General features: G+C 45.5%; 1 protein-coding gene across 2 annotated transcripts in view; it reads left to right on the forward strand.

Annotated features, from left to right (window-relative positions):
* HK1 (hexokinase 1) overlaps window positions 1-13062 on the forward strand; it is a 76649-nt gene that overhangs the window by 26975 nt on the left and 36612 nt on the right. For both annotated transcript variants that reach the window (XM_088841934.1, XM_055425575.2), the window contains exon 3: window positions 7551-7699. In XM_088841934.1, coding sequence (XP_088698060.1) covers window positions 7551-7699 — 149 coding nt within the window. The remainder of the gene's footprint in view (window positions 1-7550; window positions 7700-13062) is intronic.

Raw genomic sequence — 13062 nt, forward strand, 5'->3', positions numbered from 1 at the left:
TGAAATCTCCTAAATGCCTAGCATTCCAGTTGGGTTTCTGATGAAGGTGTAAACTCTCATTGGCTAGCAGGATTGCAGACAGGAGGCTTTGTGTCTTGTGTACAGGATTAATTCACGGAGCAGGCAAAGGGAGGCATTTCATGAATGCTGAGTTTTTGTTTGCCCTGTGTTCCAGCACAGGTCTGGACTCAAGAGAGACATCTGTTTCAGTGTTTGTTTTCCATTATTTGCTGGTAATAATGGCTGTCATCAGAAAGTGGAGAGTTGCCAGGGGCCCTTCAGATGCTTTGTTTAATGAGCCTTCTATAGAAGAGCAGTTCTTGGCTTCAGTGGAAATGGGAGATGTAGGATGATGTCTCAGCAGCAGCAGGCAGGAAGGTTGAAGCCAAAGATTTGAAGAGGAAGTTAGAGGGAAGCCAACTGCCACAAGGAGACTGAACTTGAAACTGAAGGAAAAAATAGAGTTTCAGACCACTGGATTACTCTCTGGCTCTGCTGTTTATTATCTGTGTGATCTTGGAGAAGTCACTTAACTGCTATAAGCCTCCATTTCCTCATTTGTAAAATGGGTGTGGCAGTCTTGCTGTGCCTGCCTCACAAGGCTGTCAAAAGGATCAAAGTGCTTTGGAACCGGCAAACCACCATGAGAGTTACAAAGAGTCATTGTTCTGCTGGTCATCATTATAACTTAATAGATGACTTTCTAAGAATTCTTTATGATCTTCCCTGGTGGCTCAGTGGTAAAGAATCTGCCTGCCAGTGCAAGAGATGTGGGTTCGATCCCTGGGTCAGGAAGATCCCCTGGAGAAGGAAATGGTAACCCATTCCAGTATTCTTGCCATGGGAAATCCCATGGACAGAGGAGCCTGGCAGGCTACAGTCCATGGGATCACAAGAGAATCAGGCACAGCTTAGCAACTAAACAACAACGAAGAATTCTTTGGAAGATCCAACCCTGGAAGGCCCTTCCCATCTGATGTGGCCAAAGGACTGCTACCCATCAGACCCAATTGTAGTGGTCTAGCCCTGGAGGAAAATGTCAGAGCTTTTCAGAAATCACCAGCATCCCTGTGATGTTATGGGAGGGAGGAGACAAAAAAAGGGAGGAAGCGAAGGCAGGCTGTCTCCCCCCAACCCCAATACCCCTCATAATGTGAATGAGCCCACAGACTACAGCTCTGGTTCCTCTGCAGCTGGGTGATTGAACACCACAGCTCTGAATGGGGGGACCAGCTGAGATAAAGGGGAGGATACATCCTTTATGGAGGGCAAGTTGGTATTTGGAGCGCCCATTGCCTAGTAAAGAATATTGAACCCAGCAGCCTCTGGTTGTAACTGAAAGAAATCTAACTCAAAGTTATATAAGCCAGAAAGAGAATTCTAGGTTCACATAATGGAAAATGTAGTTGTAAGTTGGCTCCTGTAACCAAGGCTTCATCTGTCTCTTAACCAAGGCTTCATTCATAGGCTGCCTCTCCCTTATGGGGGCAGCGATAGCCCTTGCAACGTAGCTGACACCTCATCTCCAAACCAGAGGTCCTGGGGTGGTCTTGGAGAAGATCGTGATTGGCTGATATGGGTCACGTGCCCACCCTGAACCAATCACGTTGGCCAAAGGTGGGGACTCTGGATGCTCTTGGGTCACATGTTGATTCCCCTGGAGCTGGAACAGGTGGTCAATCCCACCCCAAATTCAGATGACAAAACGGGAAGGGTGGTTATCTAAAGAGACTGCCAGACAGCAAATGAAGCTTTCCGGATACCTTGCTGTCCTTGCCAGAAGTCATTCCTTGCTGTCTTCTGCCTGGCAGAGGATAGGGCTGAACAGACCATGCATTTAACCCAGGTGTTCTAACTGAACTAGCTGCAAACACTTTCTGATTTGCCTACTGTATGTGAGACTGAGTACTGGGGAGAAGGAAGTAAGCATGCTAAATTGCCCTTGCCTTCAAATTGCTCATCACCCAGATGAGGAAGATAAAACTTTTATGTGTGTATGTGTGTGTCTGTGTGTGTATATGTGTGTGTATATATATATATATATATAAATTAATGAGCATCCCAGTATTTGCAAGTATATGAGTGACTAAGGAAAGGGAAGGGCCCTGGCCTTGCTGCAGGTGTGACCATGAGCAAGTCATTCAGCAGGTTTGGTTGGAGCTACCTTATCCATAGATTGAGAAGGCGAGTTAATATTTGTCCCATATTTCCTGAGCTGCAAATGTGATTTACAGAAGAGATGCCAACTGCCATTTCTTTTAGCAAACACAAACACACCCTGGAATCAGGGTCACTGCTCAGGAAGGGATCAGGCGCTCCATTGCACTTAACAGTGACCTCTTGTAAAATGCCTTCAGGGAAAGGCCCCTTCACAAATCATCTCAAGGCTAACTTTTCTGGTCTCCTTCTCTGCCCCTAACTCCCTGAAACCCTATTGACCTGGGTTTGTTGGGAAAAAAAAGGAGAAGTCGGGTTGACAGACTGTGGTGGGAGGCTGGGATGGGGCAGGGGTCTTCCAGAGCTGCAGAAGTGTGGGCCGGCCCCATGCACCCTAAGACCAGGTTCTTCCCTGACCTAGAGGCAGATGAGATCATTTAAACTTATCCTGCTTGAAAACTTGAGACCTGGGGCTTCAGAGGTGCTGCCTGAAACCTGATTCCTTCCTGCACAAAGGGCTAAAAACTCTTACCTGTTGTGTGTTGACAATGACACCAATAAGCAAGAGATCCCCCACCGTCACGTGGAACTTGAGCACAAGAACCCGCTTTTATTTAGTCCCTTGATTCAACTGAAGATGAGACTTTTGACCTGACTGATTTATCAAGATTTCTCAAGCTGTTTTTTTAAGTTATGATGAAAGCCAGTCCAAAATGTGAAATAAATAACTGGTTTTATTTTTTTAATTAAAACAGTAAATAAATTAATTAAAAATGTCAGGAAGAAAAGGCACCCATATTTTCATCGTAGCACAGTGTTCGCTTTTGTGTGTATTGATTCCCTGTATACAAGTGGTTTGTAGACAGAGGTAGCTGTTCTGACATGCTGACATTTCATGTTAATGCTGTCCCTGGGGATCCTCGTTCCCCGAGGTCTGTCCAAGAGGCAGGTGTATCCAATGGCTGTGAATTCGTGCTTTGGATTCAAATTCTGGCTCTGTCAGTTACTGGCTGTGTGCTTGGGCAAGTTCCCTAACCCCTCCTGGACTTTACTTGCTCATCTACAGAATGGGGATCATAATAGTACCTACTTCATAGAGTGGAGAGGGGTTAAAAGTAAAATGAGACATAAGCAGTACTTAGCAATTGGAGAACAGAAAGGCTCAATGAATAATAGTAAAGTTAAGTGTTTCTGATGTTCTAGTAATTCATTCTCCTGGGAAGGAACCCTCTCATATCAGATTTATTTTGTTACCCAGTGGTAGTGTAAGCACTATAGGAATTAGGATTCTGATGGGAACTCAGGGAAGACCCGAAACTAATTTGAATGACCTATAACATCAAAGTCAGAATTTCTCACAAAGCTGAGACACCTTCCTAGCATTCTCACTTGGTCAGTTTTCCTTTGGATCATTGTTGTTCAGTTGCTAAGTTGTGTCCAACTCTGTGACTGATGGACTGCAGCAGGCCAGACTTCCGTGTCTTTCACTATCTCCCAGAGATTGCTCAAACTCATGTCATTGAGTCGATGATGCCATCCAACCATCTCATCCTCTGTTGCCCCCTTCTCCTCCTGCCCTCAGTCTTTCCCAGCATCAGGGTCTTTTCCAGTGAGTTGGCTCTTCACATCAAGTGGCCAAAGTGTTGGCACTTCAGCTTCAGCATCAGTCCTTCTTGAACATTCAGGGTTGATTTCCTTTAGGACTGACTAGCTTAATCTCCTTGATGACCAAGGGATCAAAGAGTCTTCTCCAGCACCACAGTTCTAAAGCAACAGTTCTTCGGTGCTCAGCCTTCTTTATGGTCCAGCTCTCACATCTGTACATGACTACTGTAAAAACCATTGCTTGGACTATACAGACCTATGTTGGCAAAGTGATGTCTCTGCTTTTTAATATACTGTCTAGGTTTGTCATAGCTTTTCTTCCAAGGAGCTAGCCTCTTAACTTCATGGGTGCAGTCAGCATCTGCAGTGATTTTGAAGCCCAAGAAAATAAAGTCTGTCATGGTTTCCATTTTTTCCGTATCTATTTGCCATGAAGTGTTGGGGCTGGATGCTGTGATCTTAGTTTTTTGAACGTTGAGTTTTAAGCCAATTTTTCACTGTCTTCTTTCACCTTCATCAAGAGGCTTTTTAGTTCTTCTTTGCTTTGTGCCATTAGGGTGGAATCATCTGCATATCTGAGGTTATTGACATTTCTCCTAGCAGTCTTGTTTCCAGCTTGTGATTCATCCAACCTGGCATTTTGCTTGATGTACTCTGCATTCAAGTTAAATAAGCAGGGTGACAAGTAACCTTGACATACTCCTTTCCCAATTTTGAACCCGTCCATTGTTCCATGCCTGGTTCTAACTGTTGCTTCTTGACTTGCATACAGGTTTCTCAGGAGGCAGGTAAGGTGGTCTGATATTACAATCTCTTTAAGAATTTTCCACAGTTTGTTGTGACCATAGAAGCAGTTAAAACAGCAACATCATGTGGTGTATCCATACTGTGGAATATAGCTCGTCACAGAAAGGAATGAGGTACTGGTATATGCTTCAATGCAGGTGAACCTTGAACGCATTATGGTACATGAAAGAAGTCAGCCACAGGGGACCACATATTGTATGTGTCCATTGTAATGACATGTCCAGAATAGGGAAATCTCTTGAGACAGACAGTAGATTAGTGGTTGTTAGTGGATGAGGCAGTTTGGGAGGAAATGGGGAGTGACTGCTAATGAGTATGGAGCTTCTTTTGTGGATGATGAAAAATTTCTGTAATTAGATAGTGGTGATGTAAATATACTAAAATTCACCAAACTGTACACTTTAAAATGTGATAGATGGAGACTTCCTTGGTAGTCCAGTGGTACAGTTAGGACTTCACTCTTTCATTGCAGAGGGCATGGGTTTGATGCCCATGCACCCTTGAGCCATGTGGCATGGCCAAATAATAAAAATAAAATAAAATGTGATATTTTAATTATTTCTCAGTAAGCTGTTACTAAGAAAACAAACAACCAATCAGTGGTATAATTGCTTCCTGTTTAATGAACCACAAGCCAAACTTCCTTGAATGAATGAATGGGCCACCAACCCTTGTGATCAAACAGGTAGCAAGCGCTTATTGTACTACCCTGGGTACCAAGGGCATATGTAAAAAATCCTAAGTTGTGATTTTTCCCTCAAAGAGCTTGAGAGGATAAGAACAGAAATTCAGTTGTAGATGTATTTGGTTTATTCCTTGATTCCTTTGCCACCCTTATTAATTCAAGTATTAATATTGGTTGTGTTCATACTATATGCCAAACAACCATTCTAAGTTCCAGAAATAGAGCAGTCTGTCAGAGCCTAAAGTTTGTTGGAATCAAATACAAAGAGGATGTCAGTTTATAAAAAGTTTAAAAAAACCCAGCAATCCATTACTTAAAAAAAAAAACTTTAAGGGGCTCAAAATAGTGAAAACAATGATGCAAAAGAAGAACAGGATTGGAGGACTTTCACTTCCCAGTTTCAAAATTTCGGAAGCAGTCGGGTCAGTGTGGTACTGCTGTTAGGATAGATATACAGATCAATGAATCAGAATTGAGTGTTCACTATGTCAATTACATCTCAAAACTGGGGGAAAAAAGAATTGGGAGTTCAGAAATAAATCCATACATTTGTGGTCACTTGATTTTTGACAAGGGTGTCAAGACTTTTCAGTGAGGGAAAGAGTAGTCTGTTTAGCAAATGGTGTTGCTGTTTGACAGTGGCTACTTGGTAGTTCAGTGGTAAAGAATCTGCCTGCCAGTCTAGGAGACATAGGAGACATGGGTTCGATCCCTGGGTCGGGAAGATCCTCTGGAGAAGGAAATGGCAACCCACTCCAGTATTCTTGCCTGGGAAATCCATGGACGGAGGAACCTGGTGGGTTATAGTATGTTGGATCGCAAAAAACACAACTCAGCAACTAAACAACAATCCATGTGCCAAAAAATGAAGCTGAACCTCTGCTTCAGACCATATACACAAATTAACTCAAAATGGATCAAATACCTCAGTGTAAGAACTAAAACTATAAAACTCTTAGGAGGAAACATAGGTATGAATCTTTGTGACCTTGAATTTGGCAATGGATTTTTAGATATGACACCAAAAGCCTTAGCCACAGAAGAAAAAAGGTAAGTCACACTTCATCAAAATGATAAACTCTTATGCTTCAAAAGTCATCATCAAGAAAGTAAGGTGATAGTGAGACAGTGATAAAGTAGCATCAGAAGTAAAATTAACAGATTTTCGTTTATTTTGGAGGGTGCCTAGGATGAAGAATGTTGGGTGGAGGCTTCGTGGTTTGGTTTCTCACCGCGGCCACCTCCACTGGTGCTCTATGGTGGTCTTGACATTCAGGCCTGTTGTCTTTCTCTAACCCACTGAGGTCCACCCCAATCACTGCTCACATTGGTCGTGAGGAATAAAACCAGTTCGAGCCAGCATACTCTTGTGTGACCAGGAGGGACTTCTGTTAAAAACATCCCCTGGGCAGAAACAACACGAGTGTCCAGTTTCTGATGAATGGGTACACATGCAATGAAATCTCATCCAGCCTGAAAAAGGAGTGAACTGCTGACATAGGCTATAGCATGGATAAACCCTGGAGACTTGATACAGTGTGAAATAAGCCAGACACTAAAGGGCAAATACTGTATGATTTTGTTTACGAGAAATATCTAGAATAGGCAAATTCATAAAAATAAAAAGTAGAATAGTGTTTGCCTGGGGCTGAGGACAGGGGAAATGGGGAATTACTGCTTAATGGTTATAGAGGTTCTGTTTGGGATGATGAAAATTTTTGAGAATGGTGGTGGTAGTTTTGTAACATTGTGAACATATTTAATGTCAATGAGTTGTACACTGAGAAATGGTTGCAGTGGAAAATTTTATGTTATGCTTATTTTACTATAATTTAAAAAAATCCCCTGGGGAATCAGTGGAGCTATGGACTAGCTGGAATTGGTGTCTCAGCTGATGGGGAAGGAACTCAAGGCATGGCATAGACCTCAGATGTCAGGTTTTCTCTGAGTTGAAATGCTGTCTTTATTTTTACCTTATGGATAACATAGCCATTTGTGAGAAGGAGTAAAGAATTGGAGAATGATGGTTGGCATTTAATGAAGTCCATACTTTTGTTCTCCTGCAGTTGGGACTGAGTGGTACTATGTGAAGCTGTCTGCCTAGGGACGCCCGGCTGGGAGAGGGCTTCTTTTGCCCACTCTTCCGGGGGGGCTCTAGTGTGATGGGGTCTACATGACTCCTGTTTTGTGGCCGAAAGCGCAGTGAAATGGGGCCAGACCCTGTTGAGAAGTGGGTGAAGTGTGTGGCCTTCCCAGGGCACTTGAATCTGATGTGATGTTGTTGTCTCCCTAACAGAAAAGGGAGATTTCATCGCCCTGGATCTTGGTGGATCTTCCTTTCGAATTCTGCGGGTACAGGTGAATCATGAGCAGAACCAAGCTGTTCATATGGAGTCTGAGGTTTACGACACCCCGGAGAACATCATGCACGGCAGTGGAAGCCAGGTGGGTCTCTACTTCCCTTCTGACTAGCCCCTGTGTCCTAAGCATCAGGCTCCAGGGTACCCCCAGGAGCCAGGATACCTCCAGGTAGCCAGGTACCTCCAGGCTCCAGCCCCAGAGCAGTGGTGGGCCGAGCCCCTGGACGAGTCCATCTTAGGCATACATAGAGAAGGACTCCTGGGTGGAAGGGTATGACTGCCCGAAGAGATCCCCACCGTGCGAATGAGCTGGTGGATGGGAGCGGGCTACTGGTGCTTTCAACTGCTGGGCCTTTCAGGTGAGGGGTGTAAAGAGGAGGCCCAGCGGGTAAATGCATTCACTCCCTGAGAATGCTGGGGTGGTTCCCCAGCAGAGGGAGAGCAGAGCCCTTGGGTGAAAGCCCTTCCAAGTCACCATCCTCACCCAGTCCCCTCAAGGCCTCGGCCTCGTTAATTGTGGCTGTCAGCTTGTGGGGCAGCAGGATTCTGAGTTCAGAGCCCCAGGACTATTCTAAAGGGCTCCTGGCTTCCCAACTGAATAGTCTCCTACGAGACCTTGGCATGGAAAGCAGCGAGGGCAGGGCCTTGCCTGGAAAGTCACCATCCCTTCCTCTCACACTTGTAACCCCTGCCAGCGGAAGGGCTGCCTTCCTTTGCTGGCCGAGGCCATGCGCGTGCTCAGAAGGGCCCGTCCACCCTCCTGCTTCCCCATCTGGTTGTGGCGGGTGGTAGGCCGCAGGCTCACTGAGGACCCTGTGATCAGGTTGTGGGCAGCCCTTGGCCGGCTTGCAGTCATTTCTGGTCCTGTTCTGCTCCTCCCCCTCTCCTGCAGATGTTCTGACGCCTCCCCTCCCGTTTAGCGCTCGCCTCCTAAGTCATGCTGCTGTCAGGATATGTATTATTCAGAGCTTGCCAAATATTTGTTTTAGGGAGGGTGTGTTCACAGCAAGCTTCATGACTAAGTTCTGCAGAAAACCTGATGGCTCTGGGCTGGACTTTGGGATGAAGCCCAGCGCCTTCTCTTGACTCCTTTGTTCCTAAATTCCCGTGGCTGGGACCTAATTCAAACTCCACCTTTTCCTTCTACCAGAGAAAAGGGCTAATCCTGGTCTTTCACCTGCTGCCGGGGGTGGGGTGGGCGGGGGTTGTGTTCAGAGCTTTTCAGACTGTGAGCATTGATGGGGACACTGTCCTTAGGCCACTTTTTATCAGCCACTGAAACAGGTGCATTGCTCATCGCTCATCGGATGCCCCTGCAGGGAGGTCTCTCTGCTATCCCTCCAGGGCTGCAGAGACTGGCTCATTCATTCAGGGTGTGCATGAAGGTGTGTGCGTGAAGGCTGCCAGCGAGTGGGTCTCCTCATCCTGCCCAGTGCTCGCCACGTTGCTTCTTTCTGCAGGTGGCCAGCAGCCTCCGGTTGGCATCTTGCTCTTTCTATTTGCCAACAAATACTGGTTAGCCACTCTTTTCCCCATGGCCCTTGGGAGGAGCCGCCTCTGCCTCCTGCCTTCAGCTCGTGCCCCTCCTGCCATGGGCATTCCTGTGGGTCTTGGCTTGACGCTTTAGGAGCAGGGTTTGTAAATTAAGGGGATGCCCTCCTTCAGGTGCATGCTTGCTGCATCACTTCTGCAGTGACTTTTTTTAAGATCTTTAGAAAAACATTTATTTCTTAAAAGTTAACATGTGCATACCAGAAAACCAAAAAACACAAGAAGCAGAAGACACAGTCATCCAAAATCATGAGCAGTTTATCATCTGATGTGTCCTTCTAGGTCTCATGTGTGTATTTACACAACTAAGCACCCATTTTTATGTAGTTAAGATCATACAGTTGTGTATCGTGCTTTCTCACACATCATGAATATTTATTGTTTCAGAGTTCCAAAGCTAATGATTCTTCTGATTGCTGCCCCCTGGGACCTTGTCTATCCCAGCCTCTGTCCCCTTCTTCCCAGCTCCAAGATTACTTTGTTTCTAGCTATTTCTGCAGCTGTCCCTTTCAAGCAGTTTGCAAAGAAAAGATGTTAATGTTGATGAGGATAATGATAATGTTATATTATTAGAGCAGATACTTGCATAGAACTTGTTATGTATGTCACTGATATAAGCCCTTTATACAGATTCAGTTCAGTTCAGTTCATTTCGGTCGCTCAGTCATGTCTGACTCTTTGCAACCCCATGAATCACAGCACGCCAGGCCTCCCTGTCCATCACCAACTCCCAGAGTTCACTCAAACTCATGTCCATCGAGTCGGTGATGCCATCCAGCCATCTCATTCTCTGTCATCCCCTTCTCCTCCTGCCCCCAATCCCTCCCACCACCAGAGTATTTTCCAGTGAGTCAACTCTTCGCATGAGGTCATCATTACAACTCTGTGGGTAGATATTATTCCTGTTTCACAGATGAGAAACTTGAGGTTCAGATGTTAAGTGATCAGCCCCTTGGGTCACACAGCACATAAGTGATAAAGCTGGGATTTGAACCTGGGCAGTCTGGCTCCAGATGTGACAGTTTTAGCAATGTGGGGCACTCTTAAACTGGGTCTTTGTTTTTAATTAATTAATAAATTAATTTGTATTTTTACTAAAATTTTTTGATAGTGTAGCAATGTGTGAGCAAGGAGGAAGATTCAAGTGATTGAGGGAAGAGAGGGTTGGCAGTTGAAAAATAGGGATGAAGCGGCAACCTCTTCATTCAGTGTGAGGTTAGCAATAAATATTGGTGGCCCATTTTTCTGATATCTCTTGTTGACCTGTAGAATACTCTAGTCCACATAGGGCCCTGTTTTGCCCATGAAGCAGCTCAAACTCACAGCCTATGGATTGTGCTGAATTCTTGGGGCTGTGATCTTATTTTCAAACATAGGCAGGAATTTTTGATAGATTTTAAAACCTTTTACTTAAAATAATTTTAAACTTTCAGAAAAACGTTAAGCACGAAGAGCTTTTTATATCCTTTATCCAGATTTCCTGATTAACTATTTGTTTTACCCTTTTTACCTCTTGCTCTACACACACACATATAACACACACAGAAACACAAAGTGTCTTGAAAGTTTCAGCACAGTTTTAAGCTTCAATAATTTCAGAAACATAATTGCAACCTTCTTAAAACATCACTTATTTAGCTTGGGGAGTTTTGAATACTAAATAAACAACTTAAATTTATTTAAATTAAATAAATGTGCATGTTGTCAGGAAAGAAAGAAAAATGTTTTTTACTCACTAAAATTTTGAGTGCAGAGAGGCTGGGTAACTTCCCTTTCTGGTTGGTCACAGACACCGGTTAGCCTGGGGGAAGCGTCCTGTCTATTCTGAGCAGGCTTGTCACCCCTGGGTTGGGGCATTCCACAAATGGCATTTCCTTTTTAGCAGAGTGCGAAGGGGTGGGTGTGTTTGACTTCAATCCGGAGGCTGCTTCCAGCGCCCCAGCCGTGTGTAACTCACTTCCCTGCCTCTTCCTGCCCGCAGCCGGCCTGCCTTCCGCCCAGCCGCCTCCCCTGAGGGCCATGGGGAGCCTGGAGCTTCTTCCGGCAGATGACGTGGGGGGAGCTGTCAGGCTTAGTAATGGGTTTACGTCGCTCAGAAATGTAGGTCACGGGAAGCTTAGCTGGGTTCTCCCAGGGAAGGTGGTCATGTGTCTCCTTGGTCAGAGTTGCCGTTGTCACCGTGGCCTCAGTATTACTGACTCGACAGAGGCTCCCAAGTCAGAACTTACAAGTTTTCCTTTCCTTTGGCAGGAAGATCAGACTGCAGAGCTGGGTCAGGAACATCCGGGGAAAGATGGGGATGGGAATATTGACTTCAGGCCTCCTCTCAAGGAGACTCCACAGAGTGGCTGTGGGGGTAGCCGTGATGCCTGGCCCAGCTCTGGCTGGGCCCTTCCTGGGTTCCTCCTACACAGTTTATCCGACGTTTTATTTTGGTTTCCTCTGTCCCCTCAATCTGTCAGGGAGCTGCGACAGAGTGGCCCAGAGTGAGTAGACCGTGGTTTTGGTGAAACTGTCTCTCCTCCCCTCGAACTACAGCCCCAGCGGGGAGAGGAAGTAGGTGCTGCTTGTGGTCTAGTTGTGTTTCATCTGTAAATTCAGTCTGGAATCAGAAAGCTGTAGATTCTGGCAAATGGTCCGTGTGCCATTCCCCGACTCCTCCCTGGTCTGGGTTCTTGTTCCTCCATAGCCCTTTATCCCCGGCACCACCCCCACAGCCTGGGGACCAGCCCCCTCCCCTGTATAGGTCTCTCCCCAAATCCCTTTAGATGAGGAGGGAAGAGAAGGAGAGGGGAGGGGACCTGCGCCCTCCTCAGGCGTTTGGGAGGACTCAACCCCTATGGACTCCACCCTTTCCCGTGGGCTCTCTCCTCGACACATTTGTTAAAATCAAACCTGAATAGAACTATGAGTTTAATGTGGGTGCCGGAAGGACCCTGCAGAGAAAGCCTTCAGGCAGTTGGCCTTGCCTTGGCTGAGCTTGCTTTCTGTGAGTGTGTGGTTCGGCCCTGCAAACGCTGCATTCTCTGGGCTTCAGGAAGCTCCATTAGCTGTGTCAATCTGGTGTACATGGGAGGCCTAGTGTTAGATAACAACCACGTGAAAAAAAAAGGGGTTACCTAGACTGTGGCATGGTTGCCAAAAGAGCATATATATGGTTTGGTTATATTAATAGAGGTAGAGACCTAAGAGAAGGGAGGTTCTTAGTTCAACTAAGCTTTTTTTTTTATCAGAACACATGTGAAATATTATATTCAGTTCTGGATATACTTTAGAGAAAGAGGGAGGTATTGAATAAATCCAAAAAGTTGCCCTAGAGGTGATGAGCTTGCGGTCATTGACAGTATTCACACAGAGGCTAGGGAAACAGTGTTCTGACTTCTTTCTAGTGGATTCTAAGATACATATGCATATCCTGGCAACATGTTGTAGAGCCAGCAAGTTCTACAACATGTCGTAGAACTTAAATTGCAGTTCACTAAATAGATCATAGTATATTCACACCATAGAATACTGTGCAGCAATGAGAAGCAGCACTGGTTCTCACTGCTGTAGAGACACCCAACTCCATGGATGACCCCACACACATAATGTAGAGGAGAAGAAGGCAGACGTCATGGAGCGCACACTGGTGTTCCTTTTATACACAGTAGACAGCCATACAAAGGGTGTTGGAAGTCAGAGTGGCTTGTGATTGGCCTTGTGAGTTTGGGTGGCAGCAGCAGTGACTGCGCGGGAGGATATCGAGTGCTGACACAGGTGGGTGCGCCTTGTGAGAATCCAATGAACCCTATACTTAGGATGCGTGCACTTTTTTTGCATGCATATGGCACTTGAGTCAAAAGTAGAAATTGGATAACTTAAAGACTGTGAAATCACTCAAGTGGCCTGGAGGCT

Source organism: Moschus berezovskii, chromosome 12 (genome assembly GCF_049115385.1).
Source record: "Moschus berezovskii isolate FMDL1 chromosome 12, NW_MosBer_1.0, whole genome shotgun sequence".
Taxonomy (NCBI): Eukaryota; Metazoa; Chordata; class Mammalia; order Artiodactyla; family Moschidae; genus Moschus; species Moschus berezovskii.